This window comes from Saccostrea echinata, unplaced genomic scaffold (genome assembly GCF_033153115.1).
Source record: "Saccostrea echinata isolate AGI-Se365-2 ecotype Australia unplaced genomic scaffold, CSIRO_AGI_Sech_v1 ptg000029l, whole genome shotgun sequence".
Classification (NCBI taxonomy): domain Eukaryota; kingdom Metazoa; phylum Mollusca; class Bivalvia; order Ostreida; family Ostreidae; genus Saccostrea; species Saccostrea echinata.
The window spans coordinates 33,683,784-33,709,560 of record NW_026889778.1 but is presented as its reverse complement, the minus strand read 5'-3'; the positions used below and the strand labels follow the sequence as shown (position 1 = coordinate 33,709,560).

Below are 25,777 nucleotides of genomic sequence, written 5' to 3'. Positions count from 1 at the left end.
ATTGTTAGGCCATTATTTACACACTGAATTGTCGACGGATTTTCCCGTTATTTCCCGATCATGACAAGGAGCACACGGCGGGTGTGACCGGTCGGCAGGGGATGCTCACTCCTCCATGGCACCTGATCCCACCTCTGATGTTTGGTGGTCCGTGTTTGCTCTGCTCCTATTTTGTATTGTTTAATGGACTTTGAGCTTGAATACTGTTCGTTATCTCCATATATTTCATTATAGAACAATAATCATGTCATGTATTGTTTATCACGTTATAATTACCGTATACATCATACAAAATTTAAAATCCTTTAGAAGAGATTTGAAACAATTTACAGTGTCCTTACATTGAATTTACAAGTACATGTTATCATAGTTGTCGAATGTTTTACCTTGTTGTGCCATTCAGAAATGGAATAGGTTTTTCTTTTTACAGCAAAAATACAAGCCATGCAATGGCTTCAAATAGATAAAAGTCAGATTGGTCAAAAAGACCGAGTTCAGCTGTTAAAGTGGATCCGCTCCTCAGATAGCCCACTAGTGATCTCAGGTTAGTATTCTCATTGTGTTTTAAAACAGTGTATTCTTTGTTTTAACATGTTATTATGGAGAAAGTGCAGGAAAGATAACTCGCTTGGTTCTGTTTTGGCAATTTGGCTTATTTGCTTTGTGATACACTGAAATAAATAATTATAGTAAAGTCGTCATTTAATGATATTTCTTTTATGGCATTTTTATCGTCAAAAAATAGGTTGAAGTGCTCATGTGGGAAAGACTGTATTACATGTTTATCACAAAGGTTGCAAAATATCACAGCCTGTCACACATTAATTAGCTCATTCATCTTGTTGACGAAAGCAAATCAATTTTCACCTGTCTTTATTGAATATTATAATTTAATCATTTTTAAACGATTTTTTTTTGTCGGATTGGATACATCAACTTGAAAGAAACCAGTATAACACGATATTTTAAAGTGTATGCAAATTTTACAAATTTTCCGCCATTGCTGTTAAGCGTACAAGAGAGTAGTGGTAATTTCCAGAGACCTTCCGAGTGTGACACAGTATGTCTCGGACGTAAGCTTATAAGTAATGATATATCTTTTTCCAAATTGGCAGCAATTTGCGTATTTATGTTAAATCTTTGTTGCATTTCAATTTACCACTTTGTAAATAATGTAGCTGAACTGGAGGAATTCTCAAAAGTTTGGAAAAAATATTCTTTATCAATTGAACCATTCTGAAGTCCAAAATAAGTATGCATTATATGACATTGCTACCATGGGTGAGACTTTTCAGTAATTAAAATCATCGTGGCCATGGATATTTAAATGTAGGAATTATCCTTCTGTCCTTACAATGTTTGCGTAGCATTAGCATCTCCAATACTAGTTGACTAGATTAAAAAACATAATTTTGAGTCAACAGAAAAGCTCTAGATGTTGAAGAGACTTCTCCTATAAGCAAAATATTGATACTACATGGAACCTTTTCCGAACAACGTTCAACTTAGATTAAAAATTTGAAGCTTTGTTGACTTCAACTTATACAAAAACCCGAAAAATAAGTCTTTTATCTGAAATAAATATAATCCCAGTTTTCATTTAAATTGATTAGTATTTAGGTTTCTTTAAGAATATTGCAATCAAAATCGCTTGCTAGTTAACAAAAGCAAGGCTTTTAAAAAGAAATGCAACTGATTACATGTAATTAAGAAAACGGTTTTGGTTATTGGATTTGAACATTTTATATCAGTTGTGGAAAAAAGTATATTCTTTGATTCGTCACAAGAGAATTTTGCATTATTACTTTGCAACATAAATAACACAGGGTATATTGATAGTTGTATTGGTGGTGCCGTGTACATGTACATTAGGAGCCATAACAGGGATAGAAGCTTAACTAAAGAGTATTACTTAGAGATGAGCAATCTTTTTCTTATGGTCACAGTTAGTCAAATTGATTCTCAGGCATCATCACGTGGCATAAATTCAAATTATACAATCTTGACCCTCAGGACTAGGATGGGACCACAATGAGGGATAATAGTTTAACATATAAACTATTTATAATCTTTATAAACTACATTACAAACTTGAGACAGTAATTTCACCTTTAACAAGAGCATTTAAACAGGTTATAGAGATAAACAATTAAGTAATCTGATATTGTCACGGCGGCAACGGAATGAAATAACGATTCTTGATACGATATTTCAAAAGATGATTTCATTACCAAATATACTTTTTTAATCTCTTCCATCTTCTTGTGAACATTTTAGAGCATCGTGAACTTAAAAGGATGATCTATCGAAACAGGAAATATTGAAATGACATTACATTTTCATAAAGACAACCAACTAATTAGTTTTGCCAATTGCCAAAAAAAAACCTTTTCTAATTTGAGTGATCCAGTAACAGACATTCACAATAATTTATTATGTTTCAGTTGTTAAACAATCGAAAAAATGAAGCAATTTGACCTTCAGAAGAGTGGAATTTAGAAATGCATATAAAAACCGCCCCTAATTATTGTAACTTTGATCTCATAATTAGCTTTTATCATTAAGTTCTTTGATTACAGCTTTGTTAATCTGATTGATGCAATAAACATCAATGAAATTTGTTTCATGTGTAATGGATATTTGAAAATAGAAATGTTTATTTAAAACCCTATCATGGAGTAAAGTGTAAAAAGAACATGTTAATATCAATTTTTTCATGCAGACTTGTAATCAGAATATAGCTTTGCAGCATACATGAAATGTAAAGTTAATAGTGATTTTCAAAAGTCCATTTAAACAATACAAATTATGAGCAGAGCCAACACGGACCTCTTAAAACATTGGTGGAATCAGGTGTCATGGAGTAACCATCCCCTGTCGACCGGTCACACCTGCAGTTTTTTCTTTTTCATAATTGGTTAAACGGAAAAGTCCGTAGAAAATTCAATGCGAAAATAATGGCTTAAGGAGGCTGGGGGGTCAACAAATTAACCATCAGATATAACTTAATTTTTTAGGCATGATATCTTAAGCTGTCAACTTTCATTTGGCAAAGAAAAAATTTCATAAATTTTAGTTTTAAAATTTGGTCATTTTTGTATATCTTTATATGGAGCTCTTCTTCTAAAGGAGATCAATATAGTCTGAAAATGGCCACAACCCCCCAGCCTTCTTAACAATTTGTTTGAAAAGCGAAAGTCAACATTCGACTTAAGGACAGATTGTATTTGCAAACAAGCTCACTGTAAACACCATAGAATTTGGGAAATGTTGACTTTACACAAGATTGTTGATATCCTTGCATTATCAACTTATTTGTCAATAGCCTATCTTGTTTCAACTGTGACCATATGAAGGTGATAATAGTTTATTGCTGCATAAATAGGAGAAGTTGACGAAAGACAAGTCGAAGTTTTCACGTTTATCATAAAGTTTAGTTGTCTTTCTCTGGTAAAGCATCCAAATATGAAACAGATGTTTCAGATCCTGATCCAACCTCTGATGTTTTAAAGGTCCGTGTTTGCTCTGCCTGATTTGTATTGTTTGAATGAACTTCTGAACTTGAATACTGTTCGTTATCTCCATATTTTATACTGTGGTGTCTTTTATTTCGAGTTCAAAAGGATATATCGAACCAACGTCAGCAAGCTAATATAGCAGTAATATGAAAGTGGGCAGATTTATTACAATCTTGTATAATTCTAAATTGGCCTACCTGCTAGTAATACAATACGAGTCAATCCTGCTTTCTTACCTTTTCATCATTTTTTAATATAAAACTTTCTGAATTATTAAATAAATATGTCTTTCAACAATTAATTGTAATGAATGATTTATGCATTATTGTTTTATAGCTTGTTCCTCTTTATGAAATAAATGTTGTAATGAAGACGGAACCTTTATTTTGATTAGTTTTATAAAAAAGTTTTTCATTTGAACATTTCGCGATTTGACGGACTTTTTATACAATTTTTTATACATGAGATTCATAGACAGCAGCAAAAGTAATCAAACAGAAGATTTGCGAGGGGGAATTTTGAAAAAGAAAGACAAGTCATTATATACATATACGAGGATTTTCCAAAAAGTCGTAGACAGGTTAAAACAAGTTAGTTTTTCTAATTTGCTAAATTGACTTTTTTTGCTGAATTGACTTTTTTCTTTGTCAAAGTAAAAGGCAACTTTTAATGTAACAAACCTAGTATTTATATGTTATTTTATATGTATTTTCTTTAAAAACACTCTTTATAATTCATTGTTTTCTTCCCATACCCGACTCTTTTTGTTCACAGTAAATATAGTTGTTAAATTGCTAGAACAATGACTCAGTAGATGATACAAAATCAAGAGACTACCCGTCTGAATTTTCATTTTTGCATTTGATTTTCTGGATACATATAAAGCACCATTATGTGCGTTGAAACTGGTTGATATGTGCAGCTCTTAACAGTAGATTCTATAGAAAGGTCAAACTTTAAAAAGAAAGACCTACTTTTTTCAAGAAGGATCGACAAGAATGTTAATAAATAAAGACTGTCGACAATCAAGGTATACAAAATACTAGTATAATGTTTTGAAATCTTTCAAATCATAAATACTTTAAACTAAACTCCCCCCCCCCCCTCCCCCAAGACTGATTGATATTCTTATAGAGGAGAACAGAAATGTCCCGTTATTTTACTCATTTGATTTATATACATCTTTGAATTAGTTTATCCTTAAATTTTCGTCATTACACTGAATATTTAAGCGGTTGTTTTTTTTTTTTTTTTGCATAATAAAAGGCGTCTTTAGATGTGTGCATAATTTTGATCGATTTTTTAACATTTTATTCAATCACAATTGAAGGTTTTTATTTAACTTTCAGACGACGCATTTTTGGGATAGAGAATATATGTCTCTTTGCATCTGTTTACTGCTCAGCTTATACCTCTCAATTATGACGTACATTAGTAATAAAGCACAAGTGACAAAAATTTTTCAGTGTTATCTAACGGCTCAAACACCATTTTTTGTCTATATATTAATCAAATCATATCCGAAAAAATGATTGCAATGTCATGGATGATGATTGTTTTGAAAGGTATCCTTTATATCACAGGATGTGAAACACGTTGATGTTAGATAAATCAATGAAGAAACTTTCTGATATCAAAATTTATATAAAAAAAAAAAATAATAATAAAAAAAAAATGTATATAGTTTATGATTTTATCTAAATGGTAATTAAAAAGTTTCTTCTTATGAATAAACAGAAGATTTTTAAGTTATTTACAGTTTAATAAACAAAAGAATTTGATATTCAAATTTGAAACAACATTCATCAATTTAGTTTTGAAGGGGTGGGATGTTTAGAAAATACTTGCACAAATTAAATATTTCTATTTTTGGAAACCCAGAAAGTAATAGTATTGCATTACTTTACTAAAGCAATGGTAATGTAATTACTTTAAATTATAATTTTTATGCCCAAATTCTAGCAGTACAATATCCTTGTAATATGTTAATATGTTGGCAAAATTCTCAAAAAAGCACATGAATATGCATTCACTCTTCCTCTGGCATTCACTTTAAATCTTGGAAAGTATAACAATGTACTATAAAGATAACGAACATTGTTCATGATCAAAAGCCCATCCCAAACAGTTCATTAGAGAGCAGAGCAAACACGGACCTCTGAAAAACATCAGAGGTGAGATCAGGTGTCATAGAAAATTAAGCATCCCTTGTCGACTTGTTATTACTGCCATGAGCTTTTTGTCTTAATTGAGTAAATGGACAAATATGTAGTCAGTTCATTATGTAAGCAATGGCCTTACAATTCTTAACAAAAACCAGTAAACATTCGACCTAATTTACCGACAGGTTGCATTTAAGAACAAAGTCTTCATATCTGTCGTAAGATCTGCAAGAAAATATTTTTAACTAGATTGTTGATACCCTTGTAACATTAACTTATTTGTTGGTAGTGTGCCTGGGTTGTGGATTTGATAGTACGAAGAACATGTCCTTGCGTATTGAATTAATTGGGAGACATAAACACCATATGCAATTGATAATGGTATATTGCAATATATATAAGGGAAGTTGATGCTGGAAAAAGTTAAAGTCGCCAAGTTTTCATAACCCTTAGTTGTTATTTTGCCATCAATGCTTTCTCTAGTAAAACATCAAAGTGTAGAGCAGATGTTTCAGAACTCTTTTATTTCAAACTCTGATGTATATATCGAATCAAATAACGTAATCAACGTTTTAAAAATACACAGAATATCATTGGATTCCCGCATACAGAACGGACATTGCAGTGTCTTGCCACGTGCCTCAGCACTGAAAATTCATTCATGGATTGGGCAAGTAAATCAGAAAATCCACTCTAAGGACCTTTGTCCCCATATTTAAAAAGTGTTTTCGATATGTTCCCATTTAATGGAATACAAGGAAGATAACTCCGTTGGATTTGTTTCCATTTCGGAAATTACGCTTTTGTCATCGTGTCGCTGTTCTCTGGGCCTTTAACATCTCAAACTATCGGAAAAGTCGACATATTTTTATTTTCTTTCACGATAAATATATGGGGTGAAGCACAGAGTGTGGGAAAGACGATAATACATGTATTTTTGTTAAAGGTTGAAAACTATTACAGTTTGTCAAACGTGAGCACTACTTATCAATTTTTGACGAAAACTAATAAGTTTTGACTTCTCGTTATGACATATTCAAGTATTAAATGATTTCTGAACCATTTTTTGTATAAATGGATACATGTAACCTGAAACAACCCAGCATAACAAAAATATAGAAAAGTGTGCGGACATTTACAAAATTTTGGTCAAGCGTTCGAGAGAGTAGTTATTACAGTACCCGCATCGTTATTCTTTACAATTCTATCGTGTCCTATCGTGCGTGTATCCTATCGTATCGTGCGTGTATCCTATCGTATCGTGTTTTCTGTTTATCAGGTTTTGCGTTTTCTATCGTGTTTTCTTTTATCAGGTTTTGCGTTTATCGTGAAGATCGTTTATCAGGTTCTATCGTGTATCGTGTTTTGCGTTTATCGTGTGCATTCGGAAACCCTCGCTTTTTATCTTTACCATGAGAAGAAACACCCGAGGTATCCCGAGTTCATTTTTCGTTTTGTTAATTTATTAAGGATTAATTTAACTGTTGAACATAAACACAAATTAATACTTTAACTCTGGTATATTTGTTTAAGAAAATAAATAAATAAATAATAAACGTCAAGTACCGTGACCAAGCAGAGAGTGTAAATCGAAAGTCAAATTCTATTTTTGTACATGAAATAATCCATCTACTATTCATTCGTTTTTTTTTTCTCTTTAATTTGTCGATTTATAACTCCTTTACACAGTCAGGGTCACAAAAGCAAGACTTTGTTGTGCAAAAATAAATTATAAATAAAAAAATAGCAGCATCATTATTACATGTAAGTCAATCCTTTCTATCAATAACGGAATTATAAATTTTGTCTATGCGCGCAAGTTTTGTTGTTCCTTTTTATTTATTTGTTTCTCTGATGTGTGAACAAGTTAAATTACATGCAGTTTATTTTACATGAACATGCTCCATTCAATTCATATGATAATTATATATTTTAATATAGATGTTTGCCATTCATATTTGACTACTGCATTTAGAAGATCGATGTAAAAACAAAAACTAAATAAACAAATAAACAAAACCATACTTATTTTATCATACAATTACCTATTTCAACGTGTAAATGAAGTGAGTATACATGTATACACCGTAATTAAGTGACAGGTGGAAGCGCTTCCGTGACAAGAGAACTGACACCTGTATGTACCTGCCTAAACAGTACACTGTCTTCTTGTCTGATTTGTCATTTCAAGAATCCACCCCCCCCCCCCTTTCCCCCTACATGACTGGCCCGTGTGTATTCAACGTCGACATACCTGAACTCCTCTCTCACCTGGTGTCAGGTATTTACCTTGAATCCTACTAGGTTTCAATGAAATGCTTCTTCTTATTTTCTGGATATCGTTTGAACAACACTAAATTAACAATTAAAGATTTTGTACTAAGAAAATTGGTAAATGTACACTTCCGTTACAGATCAAAAATTTAATAAATGAATCAAATAAAATATAGGTGAGTTTTGCCCCCAAACTCCGTTGATTTAGTTCATTTGTATACTTTTATATTACTTTTATAGGTTTACAGTATTAAACATTATTGGTGTGATCAAATAAAAAAAAATGCGCTTGTGGTACTTCCGGATCTTCGGGTTTTCTACATGTATGTAAAATAAAAAAAGAAGCATTCTAATAATCGAAGAATATGCTAAATAATTCATAGCAGAAAAATATGAACTTTGCCTCGCAGGAATTTTCTCAAATATTGAGAAATAGAGACACTTTTTTTATACCAATTTGTTATTACACATGTTTTTTCTTTAACAAACAATTAATTCATTTAATTCATTTAGCTTTCATCTCCCACCCTCTTTTCTTTACCATTGATAAGTGATTGGTAAAATGACTCTGTCAAAAGATATATATGATATAAAGTAAAAGGAATAATTTTCATTTTGTGAAATGAAATATCAAAATAACGAACAGTAATCAAACTCAAAAGTTCATTGTAACAATATAAATTTGGAACAGAGCAAACACAGACCTCTAAAAACATCAGAGGTGGGATAAGGTGCAATGTAGGAGTGAGCATTCCTTTTTCACAGGTCACATCCGCCGTGTGCTAAATGTTATGATCGGGCAAATGGGAAAATCTGTAGACAATTCAGTGTGTAAATAATGGCCTAACAATTTGTATGAAAAACGTCAGTTACTGTAGCATTCAACTTAATGATAGATTGTATTTGCTGACAAGGTCATTATATCTACCAAAGAATTTGCGAAATATTGGCTTTAAACGAGACTGTTGATATCCTTGTTTCATCAACTTGTTTGTCAATAGCTTGCCTAGTTTAAAAAATATTAGTACGTAGAGCATGCTCTTCCGTAACGATTCAAATGGGTTACAAATAAAAATAATCTAAACATGCTTTTCTACAATCAGGTTAAACTTTATTATGTGCATTATAGCTAGTTGAGTTGTGCATCTGTAAATGGCAGATTTTTCTGGAAGGTTCATCTTCAAAAGAGCAAAATGACAAACACATTTAAAAATTCTGTTCGAACACTTTTTTTAAATCTTCAAATTAGAATTCATCAAAACCAAAACTAAAAGACCCCGAGATTTAATTGTTATTTGTACGGAAGAGACAGAAATGTGCTGTCATTTTAATCTTATGAAGCACATCTTGATTCTTATGTATTCTTGAATTAGTTTAAGTTTGAACCTTTGCTCTTACTGAAAGACAGGTCCCTCTAAATGTTAGACTATATCACATTCTAAAATTGAATAATGTTTAACTCTTTATCAAGTCACAGAATTCCATAAGACAAGATTGTTTTTTGAACTTTCTGAAATGCTCATTCATTTTTACCCCTCCTCACTACGATCAAACGAATATTTGAATTTTTGCATCTACCGACTCGTCGATAAATCTATTTTCAGTGTTACCTAAAGGGACAAAAAGCATTTTGTTATTACAAATATAAACATAGCATTGAACAAATATGCAAGGTTATGGATGACGGCTTTTTTATTTGGTATCTCTAACATCACACGTTGTGTAACCCATTGGTGAAAGATAAATCAATTAAGGGCGTTAAATAAGGTCAATGCTTACGCGGAGGGAATCACGTTTTTTTATTCGCATTATAATTTGCCTTTAAATGTTTATAAAATTTTCTTTTAAGTCCTATCAATAAACTTCTTTTTTTCAAATCCATTCAATTTTCATTCAAAGGATATATGACTCGATCAATTATCTTTAAAGTTAGACTATTTGTATCTCTTATGAAGATATTTGACATTTCTGTTTTGGGAGTTACCGAGAATAGAAGATTCAGAGGAAAACATCGTTCTATGTCACCTTGAAGTAGACCATTACCATCAAGTATGATTGAGACAGTAATATGGAATCTAAATAGAGTGAATTTGCCATGTATACTCACATTCCTAACGTATCAAAACATCAAATAAAATCAATTAAAAAATTTTTGTACACGTGAGTCCCTTTCAAAGATGCAAATTGATCAAGACTTTGTTCGAAACAAATGGAGTTTCTGAGAAGGAAAGGTAAGAGAATTTGAAATGGAAATCGAAAGAAAAAACGGGGAGTTTCAATTATAATGTAGTTAAGTACGTCATTCATTTGTGAAAATTTAAGAAAAAGTTCATGTTCGACAATTTTCAGCAAGTTTTATAAATACAAAATACATATTATTTCAAAGGCTTAACATTTAGTTTCGAGAAAAGCCTCTTTATTAGCAAAAGTATCATTCAGTTAATTGTTTTAACAATAGCTTTTGATTCATTATGTGATATCTAGCACAATTTCTTCTTCATCAGGTGACTTCCATTGATTATTGATATTTTTACACTAAAGCTGTCATGCTTATAATAAATTCTGTAGCTTTTTTAATCAGTGAATAATTCTTTATCTCAATTTTTTTTCTTTTTTTGTCTCTGATAAAACAATTTTAATGTATATGAAATAAATGTAAAACATCATAATAAGAATGTCTGATGTCAGGCTCAATCGATGGTGACGTGCTATTTGCAGAATTATATAGATCTAATAAAGTGATGTGGTCCATAATACTTGGTCCACAAACATATTATTCCCTTTATAGTGATCCTGTTAATATAATGGTTCCGGTCTACCCTATACAGTTTTACATAGCAAACCGTACAGAGCGAAAACCAGGCTTATCCTGATAATTACAACATTTAAAACCTCAAATCTCATATCAAAAAGAGAGATAATTTTTGTCGTCGAAAGAAATGTGCTTTTAATGGAAAATATTCTTGTTAACTTAACTTATCTCACTTTTCCAGTAATATCATTAATATAATTTTCTATCAAAAATATCATTTATTTGTAATTACCAGAGATACTGGATATGTTTATAATTTCATGATTTTATTCCTTATCATTATAAAAAAAGAAATTGACAGATATAAGTAGGTTTACGTGGAATGTGAGTTTTAGGGGTGGTGGTGTTGGTTGGAGTGTCTGGGTCCCATATTTTATGAAGTGGATTGTCCGCTCCGGACTCTATGTCCCTTCTTCTTTTATATTAAATAAACTTTCTGAGTACTCTTTATGTCTGTGATTTTAAGTAATTTGTTTATGTTCCTTTCGTTTTTTAATTAAAAAGCACTCAAATTGTAACTCATTATATCAGCAAGGTTGTCCAATTCCTGGAGAATTCTTAGTTGATATAAAATTATGTCATGCCCTGAAGTTTTGAAACCTTGTGTACTTTCACTTTCTTGGAGGAAAAACTGGAACTAGATTTTTCCTCAGAAAATAACTGATGAGATAATGGGGAAAACAGCAAGTTTTTTAGGATTTGTGAATAAATTTCTACCAAATCATTCATTAAACTGGTGCCAGTGTATGTGCATGGTTTTGATAATCTGATTATAACTGCTCGTCGTTAGTATAAACAGAGAAATAGAACAAGATGTTTAGAAACCTGACTCTCTGAATAGTATCTACATTCCATCCTGGTAATCCATAGGGGTATCAGTTATACGAATCGCATCGTTCATAAAAATGCTTCCTTTGCGATACTAAATTCTGTTTCATCTTTCATAGCGTGATTTCTGTATGGTCTAAATAATATAATTAAAGTAGTCGGGCAACTTCTGTTTTTAAGAGTTTGAATCTCTAGCTTGTTATGACACATCTGTCAATCATTGTCTTCATATTTGATCACTGTATACAGCCTGCTGTACAATTCAAGTACATATGTAATTTGTTTTTAATGTTACTGTAAAGTAAAATCACTTATTTTCTAAGGTCACATTTTCGTTGTTTAAAGGTAAAACAAAATTGAAATTCCTACATAATTAGTGATTTCACAGAAATATGCATTAAATCACAATATATGTTTCGCGTTTAAATGTAAAAAGGAAAGAAGATTTTATAAACTAAAAATATCATCAAAACAGGACCCAGTGAGATTTCTCAAGGAACAACCAGTAAAACCTCATTTGATTTAAGTATTAGAAGTACTGTAAGTCAGCCAATAAACTATGTATACATGGACAAATATTATACAGACTAGAAAGAAGTAGTTGAGGAACAAATAATTGCATATTGCTGTTCTATTGACTACACTGTTCTCTGTATCTTAATGCTCAAAATGTTGATTTATTTAAGTGTCTGTGCATATTACAACAGATCATTTTGTTTGCACTTAATTTAATAAAACGTTTAAATTAAAAAGATTTTTGCCACAATGTTTTTACATCTGATTGATATTGTCGCTTGAAACCTTGTGGTAACCCTTACTGTTCTCTCCATGATGATAGAGATGTGAAAAAAGTCATGAGGTTTCTTTCTATTGTTCTTTTTACAGACAGTGTTACTTTTGATCATAAAATGTTCTGAGCATAAACGAGACTGACAAGAAAAGTGATAAAAATTATTGGAATCCATTGTTTTTTTTCAACTTTCTATTTATTTGACAGAGATGATGATGAGGACACCTACGGGGCCATTCAGAAAGTTTTGTCTTTAGTGCAATAATAAAAATAAGGGCATGATATTATGTCCATTTCTTTATTTCATTCCGTTAAAGTACTTCCTTTTAACATGTACACACTTTTTCAGACGAGAATTCCACTCCTGAAATGCTTTTCTGTATTCCACTTTAAAGAAACCTTTCACAAACTGATGAATTGTAGATCCAAATGATGACCTAGAAATATAGCGTCTTCTTGCTTTTGCTTTTTGGGAACAGAAAAAAAGTCACAGGGGAAAAGATATGGAGAGTAAGCAGGGTGAAAGATGATTAAAACTTCTCTCTTTGCTGAGATAATCTGTAACAAATTTTGATTAGTGAACTGGGGCACTATTATGCAACATTATGCAACAATAAGAGACGCTTAATATCAGTTTTCGGACGTATGTTTAAGTTTCTGCAAAATTTCACAACTGTACACTTTTCCAATGACACTCTTCTTGGGAATACTAAATTGCAACACAACACCCTCCATATCAAAGAAAATAGCATAGGTTGATTGATTAATTTTATGTAGTTTTACGTCAAATTCGAGAATTTTTCACTCATATAGAGACATCACCATATACCGGTAAAGGGCTTCAAATTTAGACCTTTACTCGGCACTCAGGGCCATTGAGTAAGTGAGGGATCTTTATCGTGCCAACGCCTGCCGTGACACAGGGCCTCGGTTTTTAAGGTCTCATCCGAAGGACCCGCAACTTTCACTTCAAAGTGCCGAGCACTTGGCGAAGGAACAGTTGCTACCTATTTTTAATCGACTTAGGTCAGTCGTGGCCGAGATACGGACTCACGGCCTTTCGATCACGGAGCGACCGCTCTGCCGACTGAGCTACCGTGACAGCGAAAATAGCATAAAGAATCTTTTTTGTGTTCTGACAACTATTGACAATTACTGGACGCTTTCCATATTTTGTTATCCATACTTTATTATTAAACTTTTTTTGCGGCTGAATATAATGCACCCACGTTTCATCTCCTGTTTCTATGTCTGAAAATAGTCCATGTTTCCTCTTTTCGAACAATTTTTTTTCACATGAAACATGGTTAGCTTTCTGTTTCTTATTCAGTAAATGAGGAATCCAACTCTCAGAGTTCTTCCTGTATCCGAGGTCTCTTGTTAGAAATATATGAACTAGCCTTAACAAAAATTAATAATATTAAATTAACTACTACTCGCATAGTTAACTATGATAAATACTTTGATTTGCTATGATACTTTACTCTAGAACGTTTTTTTTTTTTTAAGATTTCGAACGTTAAAATCTCTTAAATTCGATACCAATAATGTAAATTTCGGGAATAATGTATGAATACACAAGTAAAATTCCCATTTCAAATCAAAAAGGTTCATGTATGAATTGTAGAACATAAAATATAACAATCTGAAAAACATAGTAAAAATACTTTGATTTACTAAAGAAAAAACTTTGATTTACTATAGTAAAAACTTTGATTTACTATAGTAAATACTTTGATTTACTAAAGAAAAAACTTTGATTTACTATAGTAAAAACTTTGATTTACTATAGTAAAAACTTTGATTTACTATAGTAAATACTTTGATTTACTAAAGAAAAAACTTTGATTTACTATAGTAAAAACTTTGATTTACTATAGTAAAAACTTTGATTTACTAAAGAAAAAACTTTGATTCACTTTAGTAAAAACTTTGAAACTATATAGTAAACTATGGCATTTTTGTTAGGGCTGCTCCCATTGATATCCCTACTATACGAGCTAAGTCCTCAACAGGTTACCCCCCCCCCCCTCCCTCTACGAAATCTTTGATTTTCGGTAATTTTTTTTTTTTACATTATTTACCGCTTTTGGTATCCCAGATGGTATATATCATCCATCTTTAATTTTTTTTTCAATCACCTGGAACTTGTTCTATATGACGGTTCTTGGTCTCCATGTATATTGTGTTCTTGTTCGAAAGTTTCTTTTGCTCTTTTCTTAAGTTTAGTACAGGTTTTTATGTAGTTTTTTTTTTATCTCCACTGTTGTATTTACATGTCCTTTCTTTCCCATGATAAAGCAACAGAGTATCACATGTAGGGTATTTTCGAAACTTCCTGCAAGGTAGATGTGGTAGAAAAGGAATTCAACGAACCGTTACAAGTGTGTTTGAAGTCTTCTTTATTCAATTTCTTGACATTTACATCAAATAAAGTTTATCAAAAATTAAAACTTTTCTCAAAAACGAAATGTTTAAAAAAAAAAGGATACAAACAATTTTGCAGTAAAATATTGTATAGAAATGATTGATATATTTAACTGAAATCTATGGTGGCATAGTTATGCCATCCACATCATTTTTTGTCAACATAGCATATCATGTCAAGTCAAGATACTATCTCGTCAAGTCATAATAACTTTCTGGTTTGTCGACAAACACCGACTTTATATCTTGTCCAGTCAAGATAAGCTATCACATTTATTGCGATAGCTATCTTGACAAGACGAGACAACTTATCTTGCACCATGAATATAATAGCTATCGCAAAAATACGGTAGCTTATCTTGACCAGACAAGATTTGTCAACAAACCAGAAATTTATCATGGCTTGACGAGATAGTTATCTTGACTTGACATGATATGCTATTTTGACAAAAAATTATGTAGATGGCATAAATATGCCACCATAGAAATCAAAATGAAAATTCTTTTTCACTAAAAAAATTGAAAAGGAATCAGATTCCTGACTGATCTTCATTTGTACACTGTAAGTATTCTCAGCTGGTTGAAACTGCAATAACTCAAATAATTTTAAAATTTCAATATTCATTTTTGACTTTTTCTGCTTATCGAATCATCTAGGCGTTTCCCAACTTTACCCGCTTTACGTCAGAATACCCAAAGCAATATACTAGTTATCCAAATCATGTATATTTTCTATAAGCACTTTCCATACAGTGATAAATGCTTAAATTCAATTCTAGTCCTCTCTATTTCTCTTGGAGTTTCTTTTAATGTGTTTTAATGTGATTTTTCTGATTATCCTGAAGACTTTATTTCATAAGTTATCGAGCTACGTCAATCTTTCAATTTATCTCATTTCATGGCCTGGTTTCTAATAGACATATATATATATATATATATATATATATATATATATATATATATATATATATATATATATATATATATATATATATATATATATATATATATAAAGCACTAAAATGACCAACGATACGAGCAATAGGTATTGTCGAATTTTCGGGACGTCCAACAAAAGATTAGAAAGTCAACGAAAGTGAAAAAACAAAACAAAATCCAGCATTACTACTGATCTTCTAAACCCCTTATATTTACAATTTTACGTGCCTAATTTTAAAGCTGAAAACCAATCGATTCGAAATAATTAAGTATCTCTATGAACCTCTATATAATATATCTGGTCTGTCTGATTTATCTTTATTGTTTGTGTATATAGTTGGTGATATTTAGTACCTTAATTAATTAATTGATCTTTCATATCATTTGTGACGTTGTATCTATCTATTTAGTAGGTCCGACACTTCAGGATATGCAGTGTTGCTGCTTTTCTTTTGCTTTATATATAAAGAGAGAGAGAGAGAGAGAGGGAGTCCCCAACGATTTTTAAATTTTATATGCTCTAAAACATTCCAGAGATCAATTGAGGGGTGAACAGCCGGGTTAAGATATTATCACTTTACTTAAGATGCATTAACAACAGTACTTTTCAAGCACACTAATAATCAAGAGCAGGAAGAGCAAGAGCAAGAAAAGGTCTTCATGAAAAAGAAAGTGTGGTAGTTTGTCTCCATGTAGATGAAAACAATATTGATTTCAAGACTTGTAACAGCACAGATAATTGCCGCAATATTCTCCTTTAGTGGGTCAGGGAACGTAATGCTTAATCCAATCGAACGAAAACAGAAAATACTTTTGCATGCTGAGCACCTCAATGTAATTTAAAAAAAAACTTCTTTAATAGAATTTCTACTCTCATTCTGGAAGTTGAATTTAGAATAGAAAAAAGTTTATTTTGTAGACTCAATATTCACTGAAATGACAACGTTTTTAAATATCATCTAGCCCAGCATAAAAAATAATGTGCACATACCTAATCATCTGTTATAGGCTCTGCCGGCTAGGCGACATGTTGCCCTCACGGAGTCGTTTCTCAGGAGCTAGGTTTATGTCTCTCTTTCTTGGACTTATATTTACCCTTTGTATCTGCAGGTTTCTTTCTGGTAAGTTTTACTTATTTAAATATCTCAATGTTCTTTTTTCCCTTTAATTCTCCTATTTTATAGAATACTGCTTGTGTCCACAATGGGTGATCTTAACCATGTGAAGGATGTTTATCTTCTATAAGCTATGTATTTATACGTCCATTAAAACATTGATAATTGGAGAAAACGTATACATGTACATGTATCTTTTAATAAATTGGTGTTGAAAATCCAGCCTTTCAAGATAGTACAAAGCTTAAGGAATTCAGATACATCCCATAAAATCAATACATCTTAAAGAAAATTCAAATTGACTAATATTGAGCGCTTGCTCTCTACGAAGATGATAAAATAATCAAACCTACACAGAAAGGCCACATTAATCATATTTTGTGACTGCTATTCCTTATCCTAGTTTTTTGTGACTTCAAGTTTGGTGCAAACATGAACCTTTTAGGCTAGACTGGGCTATATCATTGTGTTAAAATTTTAATTTGAAAAAAGAGGGGGAAACTAAAAAAATCATCTGTTGAAGAACAGCAGGGCAAATGGTGACTCTGGTGACAGGTTGGGCAAATGCCTCTTGTTTTTAGCTTACCTAAGCGGGAATTTTATTCGTTTTCTGTGGTTATATTTTCGACTTCTTCTCAAGAACCATGAGCCAAAATCAATCGAACTTGTACAAAATATCCTTGGATGAAGGAAATACAAATTTGTTCGAATAAACTGTCGCGCATTTTTTTAAGGGGGAATAATAAGGAAATTATGAAAATAGGGTAGTGTCGTTTAAAACACTCCAAAGAATCACTCAGTCTGAAGAGGAAAGAAAACTTATTTGAATGCTTTCTTAAGATGGGCTGTGGATTTTTTTTCTCTTTAAATTATTAGAAAACATTTAACGAAATTAAAAAGCTCAAAAACGCATGTCACGATTTGTTTTGTTTTTTTTTTAACTAGAATACTCAGAAGATATTGTGCTGCCTTCTTTTATCACACAGTTCCAGTGAAATCAATAGTTGGTAGTTCTGAATACAATAGAAACTAAAGCAAAGAAAATTTGAAATCTTTTTATTTATCAGTTATCATGTTAGAAATTCATAATTTGTATCACTTTCATTTATTATGGTAATTAAAAAAGAGGAAGATTGATGGGGAAAGTATTCCAAATTGGGAAAGTATACCAAATGGAAAATTCAACCTTATTACAAAATTAGGCATTTCTGGACATTTCATGGTTAACCACTTCTTTTTTTCTTTTATATGTTAATTTACTTCTGTTGTATTTAAAAGGCTCATAAAATGTAGTTCTCAACTACCTTTCCTCCTCTCGACAACTTTTTAATATATATACCCCTATCTCTTTCAACTTTAACTTGAAAAAATGCAATTGTAACACATTTGTTCTGAAAAAAAAACTTCATTTGCATGCCTTAAAAAAATAGAAGTCATTCTTTTTGTACGAAAAAGATTGTGTCATAATTTTGTTTTAAAAATTTTATAACTTACGTATGTAAATATAGTACATTGCATACATAAATGCAAGATGCTGATATGTAAATGTAGTTGAAAATACCCTAACAAAAAATGCTATAGTTAAGTATACTTTACTATAGCTAATTATAGTAAATCAAAGTATCAAAGTTATCACTACAGTAAATTAAAGTTTTCAAAGTGATCACTATAGTGTCATAGTGATCACTATAGTAAATCAAAGTTTTCAAAGTGATCACTAAAGTGTCATAGTGATCACTATAGTAAATCAAAGTTTTCAAAGTGATCACTATAGTTTCATAGTGATCACTATAGTAAATGAAAGTGTCAAAGTTATCACTATAGTAAATCAAAGTTTTGACCATAGTAAATCAAAGTTTTCATAGTGATCACTATAGTAAATCAAAGTTTTCATAGTTATCACTTTAGTAAATCAAAGTGTCAAAGTTATCACTATGGTAAATCAAAGTGTCAAAGTTATCACTATAGTAAATCAAAGTTTTCATAGTGTCAAAGTTATCACTATAGTTAACTATAGTTAACTAAAGTAAACTATAGTTTACTATTATATAATAGTATATTTTTTGTTAGGGGATCAAAACCTTCTTAGACATGCAGTCATCTTTGAGTGATGATACTTATGAAATATCATTAAAATAAGATCTACAATAATTCTATCATTCTCTTATATGATCATTCAAGTAGAGACCTACCTTACTAAGTGAAAATTCAGATTTGTTCAAAAAATATGGCCCAGCTTTGATATCGTGGGCGACAATAAAGGGTTAATGTTTATATAAAAATATTTATATAGGAAACACCTTTAAATCTTTTGAAGAACAGCAGGACCACAATTACATGTAGTTATATTACTATACACGCATCTTCAGGAAGTGTAGACTCAAGTGTTCACAATATGGCAATATTACTGCAATGAAGGGTTAGAATTCTACATGGAATGATACAGGAGAAGTCTTTAAAAAATATTCTCCACAATAACTACAGAACCAAGTAGTCAACATAAAAGTACCTTCAAGTAGTGAAGATTCAGATTTGTTCAAATCGCCATCCATATGGCTAGAGCGAAGCTGTAATATGAGTTATTGTTTTATATGTTAAAATATTCATAAATTCTTTCAAAATCTCAAGATCTGCAAAGCCAGTTATCTATAATCGCAATGTGTATTCAAATTTGCTCTATACCGGTCCTAAAGGGCTTTGGTGGGTCCTTAAAGGGATCAACGTTTTACACATTCAATAATATTGAAAATTATTTTTAAAATCTCACCAAGCGCAGCATGGCCACAATGTTATAAGCAATATAGCAATGCACACATTCATTAGTAGTGTGGACTCGACTTCGTTCAAACAGCGACTCCAGGGGCTATGGTCAACGTTTTACGAAAACATTATTTTTAAATAAACTCTTTGAATTTTTTTTTTGAAGAAAACAGCACAGCTACAATTAGTCTTATAAATATGCAATATAAATATGTTGTTTGTATATCGGCATATATAAAAGTTAGTGTTTCAAATCACAGCCATTTGTCTTAAGGTCATGCCTGAATAATGAGTTAAAATTTTACTTTTTTCAAGATCAGCTGGGCCCCAGACAGAGAAATAATTCATGTAGAGTAGATTAAAGTTTGTTCAAACGAACCTCTTTTATCTAGCTAGGAAATGATCACAGTAAGAATCAGAGTTTTAAATAGGAATGTATGGGGGAAATGTTTTTAAAATCTGTCTCTTCTGAACCTCAGAACAACATTTACACATTATTAATATGCAAACACCCTAATGAAGTTAAGATTTTTTTTTTTCAACTTGTGGTCCCTTTCATAAGGAATATAACAAATAAGGGATGACGCCTTAACATAGAAATTCATAAATACAGGGAATTTTTTTTTTAAATCAATCCTCTCAAGAATATCAGGCCTTAATTGGTTTTACTGCTACAATTTTAATATAGAAATGAGACTTTTTCAAATTATAGCCCCAGGGTATAGGGAGGGGACACAATATAGATCAAATGTTACATTTTATTCGTCAGGTAAATTAGCTATAGGAACCTTCCGAAGAAAGACTGAATTGACAGAGTGATTAGGTGAGTATTGTGGCAGTTGGGGTTTTTGTTTTGAAAAACTATACTATAAAATCATTGCGAAATTATTGCTTTTAACAAAAAAAAAATACTTAACAACAAAAACAATATTTAAGAAACTAAATATGTATGTTAATTTAAAATTGTATTTTTAAATATTTGAAGTATTGGCTCCTACTGAAAAATTTCACTTAAGGGGATATCTTTACGAAAGGATCACCTTACCGGTTTTAAACATCGCTTCCTATACAATTATTTTTATTTCACTTAGTAGAACTGTTTTGATAATTAATATTTGAACATCGGAGAGAGCATCGGATTTAATTCACTCGTATCCGAACTTATTTTCTGCCAAAAACCAAGATATATAAAAATGGCAAAACATTATCAAGTGTAAAGAAAACGTTATATAAGGAGGGAAAATTGCAGTGCAGTAAAGAAAATAGGATCTTTACGTTTCAGTGTATAGGTTTGATTTTGAAAGCGTTACATCTATGTACAAGACTTGAATTATAATTTTAAAACACTTAATAATAAAGAAAAGAAAAAGGAATGGAACATACAACAACTTTCAAGATATGAATTGATTGGAATCTTGACAATGTGGTACATATGAATTTTCTTTATTTGTCAATCAATATAAAGATCTGATAGCTGATTTACATTGCAACATGAGAAAAAAAAAATCAATAAAAATTATTGGAAGGGAATTAAAAAAAAACCTTCCCCTATAATACTTCACTACTCTTTGAAATCAACTTATATTAATTTATATGGAAGCAAATTGATTTTAAAAGTAAATTCGGCAAGTCTATGCGATATATATATATATATATATATATATATATATATATATATATATATATATATATATATATATATATATATATATATATATATATATATATATATATATATATGTATATATATATATATATGTATATATATATATATATGTATATATATATATATATATATATATATATATATATATATATATATATATATATATATATATATATATATATATATATATATATATATATATATATATATATATATATATATATATATATATATATATATATATATATATATATATATATATATATTTGTTGTAGTTGTCAATGAAAATGTTAATATGCATTACATAAAGATTGAAATATTGGGTTAATTCACCCTTAATGTAAAACATTTCCCTTATTGTAAACATTCTCATGAGAGATTATACTTCTTTTTTTTTTTTTACAAACTATGAAATTAGTGCCTCTCATATTCGTTCTTTTTTTTTTCTTTTTTTTTTTTGTCTAAAGTGTGCATTTAGTACTTGCGTGAAAGGAAGCAAAAGAATATTGTTCTGCTTTAACTACAGCTCTTTGTACGCAGTGCTAGGAGCGTATAATATGTTAAATACTAGTAGCCATTAAAAATCGCTATACTCCTATATTCTTAACAATTTTTAATATATCCATGCAAAAACATACAATATTCATATGTGCTTTAATTTTTGAAAGGATGGAACATTTATACGTACTAAGGTTATTAAAAGATGTTTCTACTGGTACAAGACATAAGGTTTTATTCAAGGGTAAGGTGTCCGTAATCTACCCCTCTGTCTGACTGTCGTTTAATCTATATGTCAGTAACATTTCTGAAAACTCTACTCCTCCCACAGTTTTTGGTACGACTTCTATAAAACTTGATACACATGTAGACCAAAAATAGATTTTTAAAGCAGATTTTGTTCCATATATACAGCACGAGAGATGTATGTAGAATACAAAAAAGATACACGATTTTGTTTTTCCGTTTTTCAGTTTAATACATGAATATGGTGTCATTGTTACTAACAATATTTTTCTCGTAAAATTCTTCTGAAAATTTCTCCAGTCTTGTTTCTGTCTTCATTTCAATAAACCTGACATGAAACTTGACTCCATCAACATTCATGATTCTGTTTATTGATTTTGAATTCAATGGCTACAAAAAACTGAAAACCTCTGTAAATGCTTTGAAATGCATTTTTGGGACGATGTCAATATATTTCAGAATACAAGTAGACTACACGAAGATACAAAATAAATTTTATCGTTTTGTGTGTGTTTGTCAATTAGCAATGCTCATGGTTTCTAAAATAGATTTTGTGAAACTCTTGAAAATTGCTTCCCCTCCTACACTTTTTTGTTTGCTTCAATAAATATCCATACAAATGTAAAAAAAAAAAAAAAAAAAAAAGAAAAGAAAAAAAAAAAGAAAAAAAGAAAAAAAAGGACACTTTATTCTTTAAGTGCAAGTGCGACTTTCATCATCCACTTTCATATAAACAAATCAGCAGAGCTACAGTCTCGTCAGAACCACGGGTTTTGTTTTACTTCACATGAGAAAAATCTAATGCTATTTATACCCCAATATTCAAATGAGCAAAACTCATACTTCTTTAAGAGAACTCTTTTGTTTGTTTGTTTTCAAGGTCAAATTAACTGTGGATTCAAGTGAAGTATTCCTTTCTGTGCATCTTACTACAGAACCCCGTATTTCTGTTAATTTTACCTTTAAATTCAGAAATACAACCTTATTAAAGGATTCTTATACAATTGTTTAGAATTTAAAGTATGAACAGAAAAGACTTTATCGAGAAAACTTATCTGATAAACTATTTGGACACTACTTTTCAAAACCTAAGATATCTTCTGAGATGATCTCTGCTTACTTAAAAGAAGCCCTTGAAAGTGTATGCAAATTATAAGAAAAATATAAAAATATAAATATAAAAAAAGAAAAACAGATTTATTGATTAAATATCTACCATTTTATATTAACCAATCCAACATAGAAAATTCCGTTTTTTAAACACATGACTCCTTAGGTAATTCCAATGTTTGATGATTGATGATATTTCTCCAACCAAATCTCTGAGTTCTGAAAAAAATACCTTACAGATAGTTATTGTCAATCTAATAATAAAATTGTAAAATGACACAGAAATGAACTAAAGTTTGAGAGACGTAAAAATAGCATTTGATCAGTTTGGACTTTATTACACAAAATATTTTGAGAATTATCGCTGACATATTATAGTTTCTATTTCATGTCTATAAGAATAATTATGATTTCCTCTTTAAGAAAGAAAGGAATGAATATCTAACTGAAATAAATTTAGATTGTTTCTTTTAGAATCGCTTGTACAAGTAGCTTTTGGATTCTAGTTTGCTTCATGTACTTCATGTTCAAAATATAACCTGAATACCACGAGATATGTCAAACTTTATGTATATTAATATTTGTTAGAGTAAACTACTATTAGACTCGTTTGATTTGTTTCATGTTTGTTTGTCAAACAGAAATAAAGAAAACCCCGAAGGTTAATATAATGCATGGAATTTTGTAGCATAATCAGATATAAATGACGTCTTGCTGAATTATCCTGCATTGCACCTGATGAATGAATTTTTTAAACATTCTAAATAGGAAGTTTTAATTGTCGAGAAAAATTTCAATGGCAGATTAAGAATATAAAATTTTTATTTTCTCAACATGTCAATAAGTTTTAAATTCTATCATTTTCTTTAAGAATTATAAAAGTTCAAGATATATATTTGAGAGATGTAATGAATATTAAGACTGATATGATATCTAATCATCAGGTGCATCCGGATGTTGCGATTTGAAATTTAAGGTCTCAAAGAATTGTTATCCTTCTAGAATCATTCGAGGAATGAATAAATACACTATTTGATATATATTTTTAACCTTCTGTTATATAAATCCCAAAAAAATGTGGTTCAGGAGGTCTGATCAGTTTTCTCAAATTCATTTATAATTGGATTGGCACAAACTTGAATTATTAAAAAAAAACAACAAAAAGACAAACATAGTTTGTGAAATAGAATATCGATTTCCTGTTTTTAATCAAAAGAGGAATCGGTGCAGTCCATGTAATTTAAATATGTGGGTCAAAGAACGTGACTGTGAATGAATCGAACTGAAGAACAAATATCATCTTTTCATGTTGAGCAAACTGTGGTTACCTCACTACAACAAAAACAGATCTAATTTTTGTTAAATTCAATTATTTTTATCTCTCCCCTCCCCATGAGAATCACGTTTTGAAGAAAGACAAACGCTCAATGTCCTTGCTTTTTGCCGCATGTATGATTTTTCAAAGGTTTTTGAATCGCAGGTATTTAAAAAAAGTTTAACCTACGGTCTTGGTACAAATAAGTCGACATGTGGCCTTCAGGAAGTTTTCCTGCAAAAGTTCGACTTATGTTTGTTTTTCTTGGACTTACATTCTTTTATCATGTATGCACAATTCTTTCAGGTAAGTTAAACCAAAGCTAAAATATCTCATCCTTCTTTTATATTTCACGTGAAATGTTCTGCTTCATCTTAGTTTAAGGTCTAATTACACGATCCTCAAATATCTATTTTGTATCTCTTCATAATATATCAAAAATAGTTTATAATCGTCATTCTCTTGCTAATTCTACAATGTTTTCAAACTGTTTTGAAAAATATGTATATATAGGCAATTCAAACGATTCCTAAAAGGATTATATACAGGAGACACCATCCTCTGGTATCTTGCACAAATGCCTAGTAGGGTACATGTACCGTAAGACCTTAAGTTTTTGTGAGGAAAGTTATTAAAGTAGCAAAACATCAATGACAAATTATTGGGGGAAATTATATATTATTTAGGAACGTGTCGTCTGTCCTTGAAATTACTTTTGATTCTACGAATACTATGAAACTCTGTATCTGGAGACCGTCACCTTTTCCCTCTTTGAAAGATACGTACACAATTCCCATCATCACACAACCCGAATGAGAAAGATGTATACCTAGGTATATCCTAAGAATGATATTTGTAGATAACCCTCTTGCCTTTCTGACTGTTAAAATTTCCATGTTACTTTGGAGTCAAACCAATCAAAGATAACAAAACAAATGTATGCAGTAGCAGAATATCAGGATGTCTCACTGTTTTTTATTGGCCTCTCAATACAAAAGGACACACAAAACATTACGAATATATCTCGGGAAATCTTTTCTTAATGAAACAAGCAATGAAGCAAGATGGATTCTTATCTAGTCGCAATAAAATATTCTACAGTAAGGCTTTTCAGTAAGGCTATTATGACGTCATTTTCAAATGACGTCACCTTATGTAGAGCTGACCCATCTGACATAATGTAAAAATGTCTGTACATACTTTTGGAGATTAACTTATTTTTTCTTTGTTTTTCACTCAATAATAGCATAAACAGCTATATCTGACCACCGACATGTGGCATGTGACTTAATGTTACCATTACACATCCGTTAGAAT

The 25,777-nt window shown here is 30.6% G+C and overlaps 1 protein-coding gene across 1 annotated transcript in view; it reads left to right on the top strand.

The window, feature by feature from the left end:
* Positions 1-444: 444 nt before the first annotated feature.
* The window catches only part of LOC133194250 (carbohydrate sulfotransferase 1-like), a 41,231-nt gene continuing 15,898 nt past the window's right edge, over positions 445-25,777 (top strand). The window contains exon 1 of the mRNA XM_061330245.1: positions 445-544. Within this exon, the coding sequence (XP_061186229.1) occupies positions 445-544 (100 nt within the window). The remainder of the gene's footprint in view (positions 545-25,777) is intronic.